The sequence below is a fragment of the Mustelus asterias genome, chromosome 8 (genome assembly GCF_964213995.1).
Source record: "Mustelus asterias chromosome 8, sMusAst1.hap1.1, whole genome shotgun sequence".
NCBI classification, from domain to species: domain Eukaryota; kingdom Metazoa; phylum Chordata; class Chondrichthyes; order Carcharhiniformes; family Triakidae; genus Mustelus; species Mustelus asterias.
In genome coordinates this window covers 99,119,964-99,141,626 of record NC_135808.1, presented here as the reverse complement: position 1 = coordinate 99,141,626, position 21,663 = coordinate 99,119,964, and the positions used below count along the sequence as shown (strand labels likewise).

The 21,663-nt window shown below is 40.7% G+C and overlaps 2 protein-coding genes across 2 annotated transcripts in view; both read left to right on the top strand.

The window, feature by feature from the left end:
* LOC144497940 (ras-related protein Rab-3B-like) overlaps positions 1 to 3,912 on the top strand; it is a 138,570-nt gene extending 134,658 nt beyond the window's left edge. The window contains exon 5 of the mRNA XM_078219401.1: positions 1,844 to 3,912. Within this exon, the coding sequence (XP_078075527.1) occupies positions 1,844 to 2,031 (188 nt within the window). The 3' untranslated portion in view covers positions 2,032 to 3,912. The remainder of the gene's footprint in view (positions 1 to 1,843) is intronic.
* Positions 1 to 21,277, top strand: part of cc2d1b (coiled-coil and C2 domain containing 1B) — a 417,139-nt gene extending 395,862 nt beyond the window's left edge. The window contains exon 24 of the mRNA XM_078218575.1: positions 21,261 to 21,277. The gene's annotated coding sequence lies outside the window, so the exon portion shown is untranslated. The remainder of the gene's footprint in view (positions 1 to 21,260) is intronic.
* Positions 21,278 to 21,663: the final 386 nt, after the last annotated feature.

Below are 21,663 nucleotides of genomic sequence, written 5' to 3'. Positions count from 1 at the left end.
TGTGTTGAGCTTCTTGAATGTTGTTGGAGTGGCACTCATCTAGGCAGGGAGAAATATTTCATCACACTCCTATCTTGTTCCTTGTAGATGGTGGACAGGCTTTGGGGAGTCAGGAGGTGAGATGCCTGCTGCTGAATTCCTGGCATCTGCTCTTGTAGCCTAACTATCTGTATAGCTGGTCCATTTGCCCAATTAAACTATTCATAATCTTCAAGATGTCTATTAGATCACCTATCAGTCTTTTTTCTCGAGTAAAAACCCCAACTTGTTCAATCTTTCCCGATGGGATATACCTATAAGTTCTAGTATCATGCTTGGAAATCTTTTTTGCACCTTTCCCAATCAGTATGGGCTTTTAATAATAGGAAACCAGAAATCATAGAATCCCTACAGTGCAGAAGGAGGCTATTCGGCCCATTGAGCCTGCACCAACAACAATCCCACCCAGACTCTATCCCTGTAACCCCACACACTTAAACTGCTTGTCCCCCGACCCGAAGGGGCAATTTAGCATGGCCAATCAATCTAACCCACACATCTTTGGACTGTGGGAGGAAACTGGAACAATGGAGGAAACCCACACAGATATGGGGAGAACATGCAAGCTCCGCACAGACAGTGACCTGAGGCCAGAATTGAACCCAGGTTCCGGGTGCTGTGAGACAGTAGTGCTAACCACTCTGTCATCGTGCCGTCCTGTTCGCAGAAATATTCATAGTACTCCATCTGTGGTCTAACCAAGGTTCCATTCCAGTTTAACATAACTTATTTCCATTCTATTTCTCTGGAAATGTACATGAGTGCTTGGTTTGCATTTTTATGGCATTATTAATCTGCTTTACTGTTTTAGTCATAGGTTAGTTCCGCACAGAATGAGACCATTCAACCCATTGTACCTTTATCCATATACCCCCAGAATCCTTCCCTTACCCATTTAGACATTTAAGGAGTACGTGACCTCTTTATTGCTCCCACAAGAATACACTACCTTATATGTAGCAACATTAGGATTAACTTTGGTGCACATTGCAAATAAACTGATTTAAAGGGATGGATTTTCAAATGGCCGCGGGTTCAGGACTCTGTACAGGCAGAATTTCAAAATCGCAATCCTGGAAATCATCACAGGCTATGGATAGTTACAGATTTTTAAAGGACTGGCAGGGAGCAGGGAATGGAGAACCTGTTCACTGTCAATTAGATGGTCCATTTAGTTCCTTTAGGAGCTTAAGGACTTCTGTGGTCGCAATTGGAATTTTCGATTTCCAGCGACCCTGAATCATCTGGTTCAAGTTAATATACAACTGTCAGGGTTGCCTCAGGCCAATGTAAGTTTATTTGTACTTGTCTTCAAATGAAACTTGCACCGGGGTTGAGCGCAGCACCATAACTTGGTGGTCATGCTGCTTTCTGCTGTTTTTCACCTCCTGGCTTTCTCAGGAGCTGCCTGATTTATCTGGCAAGGCAGTGACAGGTCCCAACATGTTTGCCACCTGTCTTTACCACTGGTGCCAGGCAAGCAGCTCCCACGTCTTGGAGGCATGCGGTGGCACTGATTGGGCACCAAGCTCACCTGCTGACCAGTTAGACCATTTAAATTTTAAAATTGTGTCACCAGAGCGGTGAAGCTGAGGCAAAGGGAGCCGGAATTCATTTCTAAACTCCACTTTGAAAATCTGGCCCTAAGCGTTCCTCAACCTGCTGGGCAATATTTGTAGCTCTTGTCTATCTGGAGAGGTAGAGCAAACACTTGAATAGTGAGTTGATGGAGAGGAGGAAGAGGAGGTAACACAGAAAAATAATCTGTATGAATCACCCTGCACCCATCTCTTTTGTTTTACAGGATTTGAGTTTTTTGAGGTCAGTGCCAAAGAAAACATCAATGTCAAGCAGGTCTTTGAACGTCTAGTGGACATCATATGTGTGAAGATGGCAGAAAATCCGGATTCTGATCCCTCAGTGGCCAGCAGCAGCAAGCACACAAGGTTGACAGATAATGCACCATCAATGCAGCAGAACTGTGCCTGCTAGTGACTTCAGACCTTGGTGACCTCTGACCTTTCCCTCCTACTTTTTTTCAGTTTCTCTTTATAGTTGCATGAGGTTTGGAGCCAACCAAACCCTTATTTATTCAAAGTTATGCAGATAGTGGAACTAAAGTATTTATTTATTATCCTTTAAAATATGTTTAAATGTCACTAAGAGATTTACTTACTGTTACACAATTTGGATGTTCAAATTCATTAACAGTTTACTATATTACTAACTGATGCTGATGTGGGTGTATCTAAAACTGAATCATTTTAGTCCTTCTGAATTGGAAATCAAGACATCATAGCTAATCCTTGCAGCGCTTGCTGTAATGAATTTATTTTCTATTATCCTCTAGCCTTGGAAGTTATAAAGAAAGCAATATGAAGTAGTAAATCATAGTAGGGCTACAGAATTCAAAAAGAACCCATTAGATTTAAGTGGATAGTTTGATCAAACAGTTAAAAGTTGTATTATTGGCAGAATAAACTCTCTGATTACTTTTGCATCCTCTATAAACAAAAGTTTCAAACAAACTAAAAGTAAGAAATATACCAATCATTTAAAATTATTCCTGGAAAAGTAAGCTTGCTATCTGACTTCATGATTTTCGCACCACAATTGATAAAACATTTAGCACCAAAATCTGAATCTTCTCAGCATGAAACAAGCACAGTTCTCAGTCTGAGACACGAGCCAGGACTCTTTTTTTAATTCATTCATGGATGTGGGTGTCACTGGCTCAGCCAGCATTCATTATCCATCCCTAACTGGCCTTGAGAAAGTGATGGTGAGCTGCCTCCATGAACCGCTGGAGTCCATTTGTTGCTAGGTATGGAGTTCCAGGATTTTGACCCAGCAACAGTGAAGGAACGGTGGTATATTTCCAAGTCAAGATGTTGAGTTGCTTGGAGGAGAACTTACAGGTGGTGGTGTTCTCATGCGAGTGTTGCTCTTGTCCTTCTAGCTGGAAGTAGTCATGGGTTTGGAGCCTTGGCGAGGCATGTTCAAGATGGTACACACTGCTGCCACTGTGCCTGTGGTGGAGGGATTGAATGTTTGTGGATGGGGTGCCGATCAAGTGGGCTGCTTTGTCCTGGATGATGTTGAGCTTCTTGAGTGTTGTTAGAGCTGCACTCTGTGTAGCTCCCAGTGGTGTTATTTCCTGGGTGAGACACTTGCATACCCTTTCAATATTGTAGAAATCTTGACCTAGTTTCCTAGGTCAGGTGTTATTTAGTATGCATGGAGGCTTCTAGAGCCCAAGACAGAGCCTACCACAGTGAGAATGCGAACTCCCAGCAATGCTGCAGCAGGACTGCTGCTCTGACAGCAGAGGGACCAGGAGCACTGCTAAAATGCAGAAACATCCTGAATATCAAATGAAAACAATTTTTATCAGCTAAGAGTAGAGTTTTCTGCAGGTAAGCGTTGAGGGGAAAATACGGAAAGAGGGGATTTTTATAACTCCCTCTCTCTCCATGGGGACACCTCTGGGGCGGTTATCATGGTATTCCATCCACCTCCCCTTCCAAACCACACATACCTCATTCTCCTCTAATGCTGATTTATATAGAATGGTGGGAAAGGAGAAACCAACAGGGTTCCTGGCGGGTTTCAGTGGTACAGGAAATATACAAGACAGACAGCGTGGTAGCAATGGGCCTTATGGCTCATATTTTCCTCCATTCACCATCACATTCCTACCAGTTTCAGCTGAGATTACAGAGAAAAATCCAGCTACAGGCCATTATTATGATACAGAACTGCTACTGTCTACAAGACCATCCACAAAAGCAAGGAATTTTATTTACATAAAATTCCTTGCATTATAGAATCATCTCCGAATACTTTACAAGGTGGGAAGTGCACACTGAACGCGAAAAGAAAAAATGACATGGGAGGATGAAGGCACAGTAAAAGAGTGATAACCAAGAGGGCATTTTTCATTTTCAGATGCAAATTAGTTTCCATTTGATTGGCACCCTTTTGCTATTTTTTTCCCAGTCTAAGCACATTTGCATAATTATTCAATTAGAGGGGAGCATCACAAGAAGGTAAATGAACATTTAGAAAGCTTGTGAAAAGCTTTAAACTCCATCTTAACTCTTCAATAACCTTTTCAAAGGCTGAAGAAATAGAGATAATTGTACAGGTCTGAAAAATGGAAACAATACTGACAGTCTGGCCTAGATTTTAGCAAGATTACACCCATAAAGTGGAACTATATTGGGTATTCTTTGTGCCAGACTTAATATTACTGCAGCTAGCATAATGGGCTGCTTTTTTTATTTGTATGTTAATGACAAGATATACCAGCAGTATTTAAGAACAGAGTCATTGTCTATTGTCACCTTTGCCCCCACCCAAAGAGTGGTGCAAGCAGTCAGTATAATTGGATATTTTCTGCTCCAATCCCTACACAAACAACGCCTAAACTTTGTCAGTGCCATTAGTAATATAAGGATATTAATGACATTAAATTACCTACAAGAGGTCAAAGATTGGTCACAAACACTTGTATCTTAAAATGGGCATTTGAATAAGGCAATTAGTACCATTGGAACTGTAGCTAGCTAGGAACTGGCAACTTCAGGAAACTCTGGATGAGAAAAAAGTTGGCAAGAGAGACAAAAGTGGGCCACATAAAGATAGTACTTGATAGTGGGTTTAAAACATACAGCGGTAGCAGCTTAAAATTCTGCATGCTATTTCCGACCTCAGAGTGTTTAGTGCTGGCATTTGGTAAACAATAGAAAATAGAAATTCATGAGCTCACTTTGAGCATAAAATCAATTCCTCCCACAATTTCTTGATTGTTTTTAAAAACGCAAGGTTTCTTACAAGAAATCTTTACCAACGAAAATGATCCTTTCAGTTAGTGAAGGTCTACAGTGAAAACTCAAATTTATAGGATTATTTCTTGGCAACTTGCTTTACATAAGAACATAAGAAATAGGAGCAGCCCCTCAAGCCTGCCCTGCCATTCAACAAGATCATGGCTGATCTAAAGTGAATCAATTCCACTTGCCCACCTGCTCCCCATATCCCTTAATTCCCTTATCGATCAGAAATCTATCTACCCGTGATTTATACATATTCAACGAGGTAGCCTCCACCACTTCAATAGGCAGAGAATTCCAGAGATTCACTACCCTCTGAGAGAAGAAGTTCCCCCTCAACTCTGTTCTGAACCGGCCCCCACTTATTTTGAGGCTGTGCCCTCTAGTTCTGGTTTCCCTTCTAAGTGGAAAGAATCTCTTTACCTCTACCCTATCCAGCCCCTTCATTATCTTATATGTCTCTATAAGATCACCCCTCAGCCTTCTAAACTCCAACGAGTACAGACACAATCTGTTCAATCTCTCCTCATAAGCTACACCCCTCATCTCCGGTATTCAGGGCGAACGCAGAAAGAGGAGCAAAAAATTGAGAAGGATCCCATTCTGCAAGCCTTCCACTACATTGCAGTTTGCATTTGTCATATGAACGGAGTGGGAATGGAGGGATACAAAAGAATGGTCTAGTTTGGACCAGGGAGCGGCGCGGGCTTGGACGGCCGAAGGGCCTGTTCCTGTGCTGTATTGTTCTTTCTTGGAGTTTCCACTGGAAATGTAACAGATATTTATTATCCCATTCTATGTAGATGTCAGTAAAAGAGATGGGATTGGCAGAATGATGCCATCACCCAAATTCCTGCTGATCCTGCCTCAATAGTCCCCAATGCGCTGCAGACTGCCTACAATCCTAATATTGAGGCAAGGTTCCACACTCCATTTCCATCTCTACTTTGCAGTGGTGTAGTGGTATCGTCACTGGACAAGTGATCCAGAGACCCAGGGTAATGCTCTGGATTCGAATCCCACAACAGCAGATGGTGAGATTAGAATTCAATAAAAATCTGGAATTAAAAATCTAATGATGCACATGACACCATTGTCAATTGTTGTGAAAACTTATCTGGTTTACTAATATTCCCTTGGGAAGGAATTCTGGCATCCTTACCTGGTTTGGTCTACATATGACTCCGGATCCACAGCAACGTGGTTGACTCTTGGGTAGCACAGTGGTTAGCACTGCCGTTTCACTGCTCCAGGGACCTGGGTTCGAATCCCGGCTCGGGTCGCTGTCCGTGTGGAGTTTGCACATTCTCCCTGTGCCTGTGTGGGCTTCCTCCGGGTGCTCCGGTTTCCTCCCACAGTCCAAAGATGTGCGGGCTAGGTTGATTGGCCATTCTAAATTGCCCCTTAGTGTCCCGGGATGCATAGCTTAGAGGGGTTAGTGGGTAAATATGTAGGGATATGTGGATAGGGCCTGGGTGGGATTGTGGTCGGTGCAGACTCGATGGGCCGAATGGCCTCTTTCTGCACTGTAGGATTCTATGATTCTTAAATGCCCTCTGAAATGGCCTAGCAAGTTACTCGGTTCAAGGGCATTTAGGGGTGGATAATAAATGCTGGCCCAGCCAGCAACACCCACATCTCATGAAAGAATAAGAGAAAACTCACACACCACCACCTTGGGTGGTGCCATAAGCATTGTAATTCATGCATATACCTCTGACCTTGGTAAGTCTAATGTGGCATAATAATGTGTCAATTGCCAGAAATCCCATTCTATCATTATTGCAGCACTTGTATTTGTGGTGCTAAAATCTTGCTGAGTAAGGTTTAAATTTTAAAACAAACCTTCATAAGGAAAGTTTTCAGTTCTGTTATGGAGCAAGTGACCTGTGATAGATTATATTCTTATTGATAAGTTGTATTGTAGAATGTTTAAATATATACTGTATATAGAAAATCTGCGTAGCACTCTCATTTAGTCAGCTGTATTGTGTGTCTTGATGTGCATGTCTCTGATCAAAGGTCTTTTAACCTGCCAAAGTATTTTGAGAAAATACATGGCACTCTACTGTCCTGGTGCTCCGTACCTTGCATTTCAAAGCTTGAAGACACAATAGAATTATTTTATGCAGTAGATAGTCTACTTTTCAAAATATCTACTTATATTTTAAACAACACATACTCTCAAAAGTATAAAAAAGTTATTCCAGGTTAAAAGTTAAAATATATACACAAGACATTATATCGTACACAGTATACTGAAAAATGTTTTTTATGTGAAACTAATCCAGTGACCATTTTAAGAATGGTATAGTGCAGCACTGACTGAATAGAATTGATTTATATTCGGAGAATACCTAATTTTTTGGCACTGTTATTGTGCATGTGCAGACTTGAGACTATTAGCTGCTTGGAGTGCTGTGGAATCAGCATTGCTGAATTACACTGATGAACCTCCACTGCAGTTTCATCTTGTTCACTGCCATCCGGATGCCTGTTAAATTTAAAGTTAGCAAAGCTAGCAGAGCAGTCAACTCTTCGCCAAAGTAAAACAGCGTAAAAATGAATCCTGCAGGTTCAAGGGCAACAAATTTGGAATGTTAAAGTTGTTTTTACACTTGTTATGTTTATTTATTGCAACTGTTGCAAAGCACTGATAGACCTTGTCCTTGTGATAACCTCACATCACTTATTAAAATTTACCCCATCCTTCAACCTGCTTGCGAGCAGCATCACACAGTTTGTTTCAAACAGAAGCCAGAATGGCACTGAATCAGCAAAAACTGTTTAGTGTAACTTGACCTATAATGGTGCTCTCCTGTAAATTAGAAACACCTCCTTACACTTGGAGGTAACCTTGACTTTGTGTGATCGTGTAAAATGGATGATAGCTAATCACCAACCTATTTTACATCCCTCTCAATGTTTTTCTTGTTGACTTCAATGGGAATAAAGATCAGAAGAGATGTAAATCAGGCTCCCAATTCATTATTACCTATTTTACACTAGTGCACAAAGTAAATTAACTCCGATGAAGTAGTTTGAAGTAACCGTTATTTTTGCTGTAAGTATGGTTATCATGGGTGGGATTCTCTGGCCACATGCGCCCCAAGACTGGAAATTCCTGCCCAAGCTCAACGGACCTTTAAATGGTTCGTCGAATTTTCTGTCTCACCCGCTACGATTTTCCCAGCGGATGAGTGCGGAGATTTTCGGCCCATATCAATGATTTTCAAGCAAAAAAACATTTGAAATTAAGATTTTTTAAAATGTAATGTTTCTCTTGTCTTCTCTAATTTCAGTTCGACCAGTGGCAGGATCTTAGAGTGGCATATTTCTGGCAGAGGCCAATTAAGAGGCTGCTGCTAGGGCAGCTCACCAATTAATAGACAGTAGTAAACCATTGTTGCTCGAACTGCATTTTCTTCCTCCCACAGAATCCCATTAATACCAATTATTTTCTTCTACACAGAAGGTGAATTATATTGATCCTCATTCATAGAATCATAGAAACCCAACAGTGCAGAATGAGGCCATTCAGCCCATCGGCTCTGCACCGACAACAATCCCACCCAGCCCCTATCCCCGTAACTCCACATATTTACCCTACTAATCTCCCTGACACTAAGGGTCAATGTAGCATGGCCAATCCACCTAACCTGCACACCATTGGACTGGGAGGAAACCGAAGCACCCCAGAGAAAACTCATGCAGACTCGGGGAGGACATGCAGACTTTGCATAGACAGTGTCCCAGAGTTGAACCCGGGTCCATGGCACTGTGAAACAGCAGTGCTAACCATTGATTCAGTCTGTGAGATTACAGTGCAATCTCTGCACTGGCATGGGCAAGTTATTGTGATAAACCTCAACGTCAACAACATTGCAAAGTGTTGGCATAAGTTAACTTCAACCATTTTCCTATACATCTTTGCCTACAAATCTGAATGTTAATTTTCAGGCAAATGTCAATTGATAATGGAAACCAATATTGGACGTTATGTAGGAGATATTCTGATTCTATTTGAGAAAAAAATGTGGTGATGCCGTTGAATGACTGATTGCATGTACCTACGAATTTTTACCATTTAATTTGAAAACTAAATTGTAGATAAGAATATATCATAATGCAAACATTCCAGACTATTATTCCTCATTTCCAACCAGCACTTTATGTTATGGCTAAGGGAGAAATGTTACAAGTCAATAAATTATCAGGCATGGATACAGGTTTTTACTTTTCACTCCAGTTTGCTGCAATTGTTAAATAAATTTGGGTCATTGGTCTTCATTATTTACAACTGACCTCAAATCTTCCAGTTCATATTTGCTGGAATACTGTCTTGCAATTAAGCTGAAGGACGGCAGATTTTCAATTCACAGCATAGCAATTTGTATAAAGCTAAATATTTCTCACTACTTTGATATAACAACAGAAAACCATTAAATCTGATTCCATAACATTCCAAACTAATGTTTCGTACAGGGACAAATAGGCCAAATAAGTGCAATATAAACTGAAATTGTGTATTTGTGAGTATTGTGTTATTATCTAGCATTTATGTAAACCGTTTTTATTCCAAATAATAACAGAAAATACTCAAGAGTTCAGGCAGCATCGGTGGGGGGAGAGAAACAGGATTAAAGTTTCTGATGAAAGGTCACATCTAAAATGTTGGGCTGAATTTTACTGATGATAGTCAAGTCCCACTGCTGGACCAGAAAGTGGGAGCCAATTTCAATTCAGTGGCAGGATCTTAGGGTGGCATATTCCTGGCAGAGGCCAGTTAAAAGGCTGCCACTAAGGCAGCTGACCAATTAATGGACAGCAGCCTTCTCCCAAGAGCTGTATCCCAATCAGATGGTTGGCAGATTGCAGTGGAGGACTGTCAGTGTCATTGCCACAAGACTATAAACTGCCCAATCAAAGGGGAACTACCCCTGGACCCCACATGGAGGCCGCCATGATATACCTAACTCTCCACCCATGTGGTAGGGAACTGTTCTGACACAGGCAAAATGCCCATGGCCGTGGGAAGTGGCCCTGAGTTGGCCAGTTAAGTGTCTCAACAACCATTAGGCTGCTGAGCTATTCGGTTTCCTGCTGCCATGCCGTATTGCCAGTGGCAGGACAACATCGGGCTCTCCACCCGTTGACTCCCCTTACCATTTTAACAGCACTTTTCCCCCCCCAGCCTGTTGCCAGGAGAATGCAGCCTGTTAATGCTTGTTTCTCTCTCCACAGATACTACCTAACTGGAGTATTTTCAGCATTTTCATTTCAGATGTCCAGCATCTTCAGTATTTTGCTTTTTATATCAGTCTACTTAAATTTGGTGCTGGAAAAAGCACAGTAAGCATTTAGATGAGCTATTTCTTGTTTTATTTTTGCACAGTTTAGTCTGAAGATGATGCTTGTTTATTTTGAAGTTACAGTTCTTTGTTGGAGTAATTATGGTGAATGAGTTTTTATGGTTTTGTGATATAAAGATGTACATGAGGCATAACTTCTCATGCATTAAGTACGAGGCATTTCTCAAAAATTTTCAAGTGTAAACCTGCATCTTTTCAAAACAGAAATACAGATAAACTTTTAAAATGACAGACATTCCTGGTTTCCAACCAATATCCCGGTAGTTTGGAAGTTTCCACCGCTTGTTACTGTTGTACACCTTATTTTCTTTTTGATATGCCAAAATACGTCAGATCTAGCTGTATGGTCACATTTGTAATTACCAAATATTAATCATCCAATGCTTATCACTAACTTGGGAACATAGAAGTGGGAGTAGGCCATTCAGCCCATTAAACCTGTTCCGCCATTCAATACGATCATGGCTGATCATCCACTTTAATGTTTTTTGCCACACTATCCCCATAACCTTCTGTGTCATTGGCATTTAAGAGATCTGTCATTCTCTGCTTTAAGCATACTCCATGACTGAACCTCCAGAGTCCTCTGGGATAGAGAATTCCAAAGGTTCACAATCCTCTGAGTGAAAAGAATTCTCATTTCGGTCCTAAGTGGCTTCTCCCCTTATTTTGAAATTGTGTCACCTGGTTCTGGACTCCCATGATGTGGAGATGCTGGACTGGTGTAAGCACAGTAAGAAGTCTCACAACACCAGGTTAAAGTCCAAGCTGGACTTTAAAGCTGGAAAACACTGCTACTTGTGCTCAGCAGCTGCTGCTTAGTATGATTCAGCAGTCAAACATTAGAATTTAACCCTGCTCCCCCATCAGAAATCAGCTGGATAGACGGTTAAAACCACACTTGCCTGCTGAAATCCCACTGATTTTGTCCAGGGCCCAATTATCTGTTCTTCTGACCAAGTGTGAGGGATATCCCAAAATGAAGTCTGTCTTTAAATGTGCAGATTGGTCTTGGATGACGTAATTAGGAGCTGGCAGCAATTTTAACTGGAGGCCTATGTGGGTCAGTTCTGTTGGCCCTACGAACTTCAAAAAGCTCATTGAACTTTCCTGTACCATGGGAGTTCCTGACTCCCCCCAACCCAGTGGTCCATCAGCATTTACCTTTGTGCCAGGGATTGTTCCTCCTCTTCCCAGCACTGGTGTCTTGCAACCTAATATTCTGCTCCCATAAGTCCTCCGGCCACCTACTGCTTTCTGTCAGTTTCTGGTAGATGACTAATGGAGCTCCTGCAGCTGAGGCCCAAGGAGTTAAAATCTTCCAGGCTACACGCTGCCAAGGGCTGGATGGTATGCTGACTGCCTCAGATCAAGCTTGCAAAACTCCTGCTCTGAATTAGAAGTAGGGCTCTACCAGTGGTGATTTCTGCTTTCAATTGAGCTTCTATCATGTAACATGCTCAAATTAAGTTGGAATAGGTATATTTGTGCACTTTTAAGTATCATAAAAGCATCTATTGAAATAATTGTATTAATATTAAATAGTTAAAAAGTGTAAAGATCTTTTGGAGGCATTTTCCACCACTCTGAGGACAGTGGTGGAAAATGAGTACAGAGAGGCAGAATGAAGAGTTGACTGCTCTGAAATTCCAAGATGGTGATTTCTGATCTTTGGCTGAGGATCTTCGGAAGGTGCCGAGTCAACTTTAATGGGAAGTGAGATGTTTCACTTGGGCAAATAAGAGGAATTTGGCTGATAAGCAACCCATTTTGTGCTTATCTTTTGCACTGTCTATGTGGAAGTTATAGACTGGATTGAGCAGAAGCCTGGAGATGGGTTGTGTGTTCTAAATGCCAGCTGGCAAATAGTACAAACCTTTGGAAGGATCTTGGAAGATAGGACAAAATAATCTACATAGCAGCAGAAAAGACTATCACAGATATTGGAATGAGAATTTAGGATGATTAAGATCATTACAAGCATGCTTTCCTTCTTATGTAATTAGCAGTGATCCATGAAACAGTGCTGGTTTCTGCAGCAACAGGTAAGAGACAGTTCAATTCATTTCAACAAAAATAAGCAAATAAAATTCCCTACTGGGTTTACTAACACAGTATACTCAAAGTTACCCAGCAGGTTTCCCAGTTAACTTGGTGAGCAAATACACTGCTTGGAGTGGTGCTAATTTTTAAGACCATCTGGTCCTGTGCTACCAAGAGTTAAATGTTAAAACGTAGAACAGGAGCAGAGGGTGTTACAATTTGAGGACAAAGAAAGGGAAAAGTCATCTCTAATGCTGGCTCAATAATGGAACTCCCACAGTTAAACAGGCTATCTGCACTTGCATTTAAAGGCTTGTATGTGAAGATTGAAATCTGGAGTGAGATAGTGGAAAGCTACCACTGTCAGTGGAACAGATTTGCAGCACGAGTCAGCATGTCCTGGGAAAAAGGATCAAAGTTGAGAAAGCAAACAAAGGAAAATGTGCTGGACATGTTCTTAACAGAGATCTTACATTTCTTGTACAGTTCCCTTTATTACTTAGTAGAAGCTCTTTGCGAACATTTCACAAACAATTTTATTCCATCAATTGTTTTTATTTGCTATTTAGATTTTTCAGTTGATACTGTTAAGTCTTGTCAGTAATTTAATTAAGCCTGCAAATATATATTTCTCAGGAATTCTATTTACAATATTTTTGTACCTACATATAAAGTAGATCAGCCAGTGGCAAAATACAACTTCCAGTGTTAAAATTGTGTTGCTTTACAATCATACGAATTTGGAGCAGTAGGCCATTCGGCCCCTCAGGCCTGCTCTGCCATTTGATAAGATCATGGCCGATCTGAATATGGCCTCAAATCTACTTTCTTGTCTACTCATACCCTTTGACTCCCTTGTCAATCAAGAATCTAATTTGTACACAGGTAAATATTTGTAAACACTATAGGAAGCTGGAAAAAATCTAGATCATTTTATATAATTGCAGATGGGAATGTATGCATTTTGCCTGTTTCCTTAGCCCTTTTTTATCTTCCATTACAGCTCATGAGATAAATGTGTGGTACTGAAAATACAGATCAGGGAAATCTCAGGTTTAATCCTGAGTCCAGACTTAATCAGCTGTGGCTGGGAAGACAATGGAAGCACTATAACTAGACTCAGCTGGGGTTGGAGAAAATTCCAGGACCCTCATGACCAATTGGTATCTGCTGAACCCTGCTACAAAATACATGTGTGCAATTTAAAATTCTTTCATGGGACGTGGGCATTGCTAGTGAGGCTAACATTTGTTGTCCATCCCTAATTGACCATGAAGAGTTGAACCACTGCAGTTCATCTGGTACATGCACAGTGTAGTTAGGAAGGAAGTTCCAGGATTTGGGTCCTGTGACAGTCAAGGAACGGCGATATAGTTCCAAGTCAGGATGATATGTGGTTTGGGGGGAACTTGCAGGTGGTGGCATTCACATGTGTCTGCTGCCCTGCTTTCCAGAGGGTAGAGGTCACGGGTTTGAAAGGTGCTGTTGAAGGAGCTTTGATGAGTTGCTGCAGGACATCTTGTAGTTCGTGTTCACTGCTGCCAGTGTGATGGAAGAGCTGACTGCTGGAGGTAGACAAGATCAGACCCACCTCTGATACCTTGCCCAGCTTAATTATGTGCTGGAACTAACTGTTAGGTCTTATCAACTGAAAAAAGCTAATTCGAGAGATACTGGGGGACTGATGCTCGAGGAACTATATTTTCAGTACCTGTAATAAGTAAATAATTGGTTTGAAACAGTAGTTTACATTTGAATGGTCAAATACTTGGACACAGAAACCAATGAGTTGGATGAATTGAATGACCCATTGCCCTTTCTAACCTTATGATCCAATGGCTGTTTCAGGATTTTGAAATTTCAGACTAAATACAGTGAGGAGTTAACAACATTAGTCAGGAATAATGAGCACAGGGCAGTTTCTAGCCAAGCACAGTACAATGGCAGAGTGTACTGGAATGCTGTCACACAGCATGTTTCTGTGGGGCTAGTTACATCTGGATATAAACTCTCATTGATAGGATGATCTAATTATTCTGTTTTTTTTAACTTTTTGAGCAGATTTTTTCTTTTGTTGTCAGCAAATGCTCCATCATGCTTTTATCCATTTTAGTATGCATACACAATAAAAGGCACATTCAAAACATGCAAACACCCAGATATATATAATAGCTTTTGCCTCATCATGCAAAATGACATTTTTCTTCTTTGTTCAAAACAAGGGTATGAAGCATGTATTGATGAGTGTCTGCATTGCAGCTTTTGAGATTGATTTGTTTTTTTCCACATTGTTTCACCACTTCTGTGCTTGTGGATTCTGTCCATTTGAAAACTATTCACAGGGACAGACCGATGACCTGCTATGCATGTCCAATCAATATCTCTTTAAAAAAACAAGTGCTTGAAAACATTCAAAGGTGTTTGCACTTGAATTCTCTCTCCCTCCCTATGGTGAAGTGCCTGGTATGAATTGGCCACCATGTTGTCATGGCAAACTTGGGAAGTCGGTATATTGTATTCTGTCCCCCCTGGTGCTTCCAGCAGATTTTAAATCGGCTTCCTTTTATTTCTGCACACACTCACTTTCACCTTCCTGTGTCGCACATATCAAGGTAAATAACCCATTCTCAAGCTTCAGTCAATGTGCTGTGTAACTGGAGGATGCTCATTCAAGTGATACTGGTTGTTCATCCTTTGGATTTTCCTGAAAGCACCTTGATGGCATGGCAAAAATTGGTGTTAACCGTTGGAAATATGTCTGCTTCAAACGGAACATGGGCTGTTAAGTTTATTTATTAGTGTCACAAGTAACATCGCAATGAAGTTACTGTGAGAATCCCCTAGTCGCCACATTCTGGTGCCTGTTCGGGTACACTGAGGGAGAATTTAACATGGCCAATGCTCCTAGCCAGCACATCTTTTGGACTACTTGATTTTTCCTGCACTGGAAGTTTTTTTTTAAAAAGCTTGCATAAAAAGTAGCTTTCACAACTAAAAGATGCCCTAAACTGCTTTAGAGTCAATGAAGTATTTTTGAAGTTTAGTCACTGATGCAATGTAAAAAAATGTGGCAACCAATGTGAACAGAGCCAACACCCACAAAAAGCAATGTGATAATGACTAGATAACTTGTTTTTGTGCTGCTGATTGAGCAATACATATTGGTTAAGACTGGAATGATTTATACCTGATTAGCATTGCAATGTTAACAGCTGTCAAAATCCGTTCCTTTTCTGAAAAAATATTTTGTACATTCTAATCATTGATATAAAAAGATAAAATTACATAAATCATAGCAATCAAGGATAAACTTTAATCTGGCTATATTTTTGATTTTAGTGATGATATTTGAATCAACCCGTAGTTATGAAATCAAAAGTAAAGTTATGAACAGCTGCATCTCTAATCATTCTCTTGTTTTATAAAATTTCAGTGAGTTCCACCGGTATCAAAGATTGGACAATGAGTCCAAATATAGGTGTTTGTCATGAAACAAAATAGCTTGTGAGGAAGCATTTAAACAAGGAGATGGTTGCAAGATAAACTTTCTAACCTAAACAAACATCTTTGATTTTTTTTCTTCTGTCTCACCTTTAATTTTGTTTTCTTTATAATTTATAAGTGTCCTTTTTTTTACACCATTCCCCAGCTTTTAGGAAAAATCATTGAATGGAGAACAGTTGACATAAATCTTTATCTTTTCCCTCAAGAATGCAATGTGTTAAAACACCAAAGCACTATTTGGCCATGCAAAATATTTTGAAAACAGACATCCTACTGCCACTTTCTCTGCTTTGCTGACTATTTATTACATCAAGAGTAATATCCTACAAATCTAACATATTATACTGGAAACATGAAGATACTTTCCTGCTGAAAGACATAAAGCCACTAAGTTGTATTGTTATAAAACTCAAAAGATACTGTCAAAGAGTTAAGTCTAAGATACCCTCTTCAGAAGGACACCAGATTTGTATCTCTTATGGAAAGTAAATTGGGAAATTTTACACTATAGATAACAAGTGTTTCATTTAGAATTTAAATCAAAAAATATTTTAATTTACATTATGTATTGATGTATAAGTAAGTAGAAAATGTTGAAAACTCAATCTAAGAATCATCCATTCATCAAATTTCCCAATTTATAGTATTACGGAAACATTCCTTGTTATATTTTAGTTTGTAAAACAATAGGTTTAAACAGTACTTAAGCAGTGTCCAGAGATAGATGTGTATTGTACAAACGTAAAGAGGTAAACATTTGAAATATTCATTGTTGCTTCAGTTGATATCTGTAATATAAAAGTGTCTGAAGTAAACTTAGTTCAGGTCATGCTCTTGTTTCTTTTACCTTCAAAAATGTAAAAGTGTAAAAATATGAGGTGCTTGCTTTGGAGGTTTGTTACAGCTTCAAAAGAATGCTCCGATTATTGACAATTGCTTGAAAAAGTGGTCATGTGTTTTTAAATTTTCCTGTGTCTTTTAAAAAAAAATAAAGTTGAAAAGTTATGAACAAATCTGGATCAATTTACTGGAATTCTTAGAACTGTGTTTTCTTCTTGGAAGTTCTGTTTGCTGAAAATCGTAAAGGAATTTTGAGGCAACCAAGATGTTTCATCTATGTGAGAAAGTGAGAAAGAAGGAAAGGAGAAAACCAGCCCATCTAACTTGGTTCTTCCACATAATACAGAATCTATTTTGCTGTAGGCACCCATTTAATCATCTGAAGAAAAAGTCCTCACTAGCCCCAAAGATAATTAAGCATATTTCCAGAAAATCAGTTCATCCCTATTTCTCCACTATGCAGGTCACTGGTTTGATTTTTCATTTCTATTTGGTTTAATTCCTATGTCTTTCTCCTCTCAATTTAAATTTTTGGAATACAGAAACCACATTTACAATTAAATTTGATCTGCCAATCACAAAATCAGGAATAATTCTAAATTGTTCACGACATGAAACTTATTGACAAAATCATCAGTTTTAGTACAATTATAACAATTGTAATTAATAATTAGAATTTATTATATAATTCATTAATAATCCACAAAAGTGGAATTGGATACGCGATACTTTGAGGAAACTATGGAACAACATTACACGGCACGATCTCACATGGAACCCGCAAGGAAAAAGAAAGCAAGGTTGACCAAGAAACAGGGCAAGGAACCAAGGCAGACTACAGAAAAGGAGATCAGAACCGAGGGCTATACATGGCAACAACTGGAGAATTTGGCAAAAGTGGAATGATTAGAGAGCGTTTGTCCATATCTATACTCTGTCAAGGAATGAAAAGGCTAAGAAAAAGATAATAATCTTTGACCGAGAGAAAGAAAAGGATAAGAACGGATAGTTGGAGCATAAAAGACAAAGATGGCAAAATATTGTTTAAAAGGAATGCAGTAGCAAAAAGATGGACAGAATATGTAAGCAACTTGTATGATGATGCAAATTGTGGGATTCCTCCAGATGTAGAGGCAAACGATGGACCAAACAGTATGGTATCAGAGCTAAAGAATGCTTTGAAATTGGCGAGTACAGGAAAAGCTCCAAATAATGATAAAATAAAGCCAGGGCATCTAAAAGCCACGGGGAAAACACAAATAGAAATAATAACAGAAATTTGTGATCAAATATATACCAAAGAATAGGTGCCAAGTGATTGGAGACATTCATCATTTGTTAAGTTACCTAAGAAGCTGAAAGGAATGGAGTGCAATCAATTTAGAACTATAGGCTTAATGAGTCATCTCATTAAAGTGGCTTTGAAAATCATAATAGAAATAATAATATATTTGAAGCAGAAATTGGTGGAATGTAGTCTGGATGTAGACCTGGAACAGGAACAAGAGAGGGAATATTTGACATAAGAACAACCTTCGATAAATATCTAGAAGCAAACAAGAACATTTACGTATGCTTCAGAGACTATGAAAAAGCATCTGATCATGTTTATCACCAAAAGCTAATAGACATGTTGTGAATGTGACGTTGACAGTAAAGATTTGAGATTTATCCAGAGCCTTTATTGGGACCAAATTGCAAGCATCAATCTAGAGAATATGTTTCAAGTGAAGAGAGTACAAAAGGCTGTCTACTTTTGCCAGGATTATTCCATCCATACACGCAATAAATATTCAGAGTCAGATATACTTCCAGTGGTAAAAGTAGGAGGCAAAAAAATAACAAACTTGTGGCACACTAATGGTGCTACCTGCTGAATCTAGAAGCTTAGAACATGAATAAAGAGCACTAAAAAGACAAAACAAAATGTAGTCAGAAGGAATACATTAGAAAAACTGGAGTGAAGATTGAAGTCAATGATATCACACTGGAACAAGTAGATAAATGTGTCTCTTTAGGGCAAATTACAACAGAAGGTGGAAGATGTGATGCCAAAGTCAGAAGGAGGATAGAGGGAGCAAGAAGTAATTTTGTGAAGCTGTGAGATGTGTTTAAAAACAAGAAAACACAGACTTGTAACAAGGAAAAATCTCATAAGATGCCACATTCTCTCAAATTTCCTGTATGCCTCAGAAACCTGGGCAATAAATATGGATCTGTCGAAGTAAATGAGGCATTTGAAATATGGATGCTAAGATGTATGCTAAAAATTCCAAATACCAGACCATAAGACAAATTAAGAGATGCTTGAAATTATAAGAGCAAAAATAACTTTTTAAAAAGTAGCATCCAGAAAAGAAAATGTCAGTATTTCGACCATTTGATCAGAGACCTAAAGCTACAGGGATCGCCTATACAGGGCAGAGTGGAGGGCAGCAGAAAAAGGAGTTGGCCTAGACATAGTTGGATGACAGATGTCACAGAGTGGTTGTAGCCAAGCTACAGTAGATGTGTGATGCTGGCACAAGACAGACAAGCATGTTAAATAATCACAGCAGATCTGGTAGGATTAGCTACAAGCAGGACAGGACAGGTTTGTAGTAACTTGAAAATTACTGTATTCTTAACATTGGCTGCACATTTTCCACTACTATAGATGCAGTGCTGGGATTGATGGTGTAACAATATTGTTTACCTTCATAACAGCCTGTGAACTTGACACAATTTAAGTTTAAAATTTACATCTTGTAAAATTACACTTAGCACATCAGATGTGCAAGTTTCAAGTATCATTTCAAACATTACACAAGTTCAAAGATATCCCAATGCAGTCTACTTTTTTATACAGTGTATTTACAAACACTCATCACAGTGGATGACTTACTGCACTTGCCCCCTAATTTGCACTTTTCTTCAGTTTGTAAGCTTAACGTGAAATGTACTGCAACTTCATGGGGGCGATTCTCCTAAAAGTGCTGAATTGGCGAAAAAACTGGTGTAAATGACAAACTTTTTTCAGTTCAACTTCAGACCCGAATCTCCCACACTCTGTGCAATGCAGAGGTCACAATCGTGTATCTCATTAAAAGCCCGGGGTGGGGAGGGCCTGTTCACACTGGAGTCTTACAGTTCCGGAACTCTGCACATCTGTAGTGGCCCCAATCTGTCAGCCTCCCATTCGCTGTCCTGCTCGATCACTGGCCAGCCTGGGATCCCTGTAGTGCTGCCCTTCCAGCCCTGCACATGGCCCGATCATGGCCTGTACAAGCATTCCCGGGCCAGCTCCGACCCCCCTCCCCCAAACCGGAGTGCCCCGATCTCCAGCCCCCCACCCCCCCCCACCCGACAGACACCCCCCCGCTTAACCCCCCAGGAGGCAGACCACTCCCTCCCCCTCCCAGGCAGACCAACCGCCCCAATCACTGGCCTCCCTCCAGCCCCAACTGATCCCAATGCAGAGAGGCAGCAGGACCGCCCAACCCCACTGATTGTCCCTAGGCCCCACCCACAATAGGCCCTGCCCCTTTGACTCTGCCCACAATAGCCCCGGCCCTTGTGGCTCCACCCCAGGTCCTGCCCCTAGTCCCCCTTGGACCTGCCCCATTGTCCCTGCCTCACCCCTGGCTCCGCCCCCTTGTCACCGCCTGATGCCTAATGGGCAGTGTCAAGGTGCCCTGTGGGCATAGGCACTTTGCCCCTTGGGCAGTGCCTGGGCACAGGCTGGTACTGGCAAGGTGCTCATGCCCAGGGGGCACCCCCCCCACCAGACTCCCTGGGGTGCCCCAATTGCCCCCCCGCCCTCCAGCGGGGTCTCCCCCTGGTTCCCCGCAAGTGGGGAGTGAATCTAAACCCCGCCGGAATGAAATACTCCTGGTGGGGCGGGAGATGCTATCGGGCCCAGAGAATTCCGTGCCGGGCCCGATAATGAGATTTAAAATACATTTAAAAATTATTTAAATTACTTACCTCTTTTCCTGCCAGTTTCCAGCGCGGAGCCGACTGAGCCTGTTCTCCGGCTCTGGGAGATGCGCATGCGTCGGGAATCCCGCGAAGTAGCTGACATGAGATTCTCCCATCCCGACGTGCCAAAAAACGTGCGTGTTAGGATGGGAGAATCATCTGAATTTTACTTGAGCTGAATTGGAATAGATGTTTGAAAAAGTTCTAATTAATGCTCTTCTTGTGCAGAAACAGATTGTTCAGGTTGAATTTTCTACTGGTGTCAATGGCATCACAAATGTCCCAATGCAGAGGGGCTGACTTAGTCCAACCCATCTGCTCTACCTCCAGTGACATTGGGCACTTTGTCTGATGCTGAAGTGGCAGCTGCAACCAAACTAGCGCCTCAGAAATAAAAGTACAAAATACTGGCAATACTCAGCAGGCTAGTCAGTACCTGTAAGATAGTAAAGGCTAGTTAACGTTTGAGGGGTAGACCCAAGATTCCAGCTCTTTTTTATAGTTTTGATGGTTCTAGTAAACTTAAACCTCTTCCCCTTTTGCTTTATCTGCTTCTTTGCCCTCAAAACCATTCCTATCTGATATGTTTCCAAATAGAAAATGCTGCAGACACTCAGCAGGTCAGGCAGTATTTGTTGAGAAAATACAGGTCAATTGACAATTCAAGTATAAACCACTTGAACAACAGAGCAGAGAAACAGCATTTAAGAACGAACAAACAAGAGACAGGAAAATGCACAGAAAAGAACACACTGACCACACACACAGAACAATACATAGAATGATCTGTAAGGTGCCACAGTGAAAATCACATCAATGAGTGGCTATTCATGCTGATGGAATTTTCTGGTCCCGCTGCAGGGACGGAGATTTGGCTGAGTGCTAAATTCTCTGTTCTTCCTTGCAGGGCAGCGGGACATGAACGGCCAGAAAATCGCAGCCAACATCTGGCATCTGCATGTAAAGCTGGCAGATATTGACATAATCAACTGGAAGACAGTTACTGACTGCCATGACCTCTGGAGGCTGACTGTTTGGAAGGGCATTGGAAGAAGAAGGAGACATCCTCG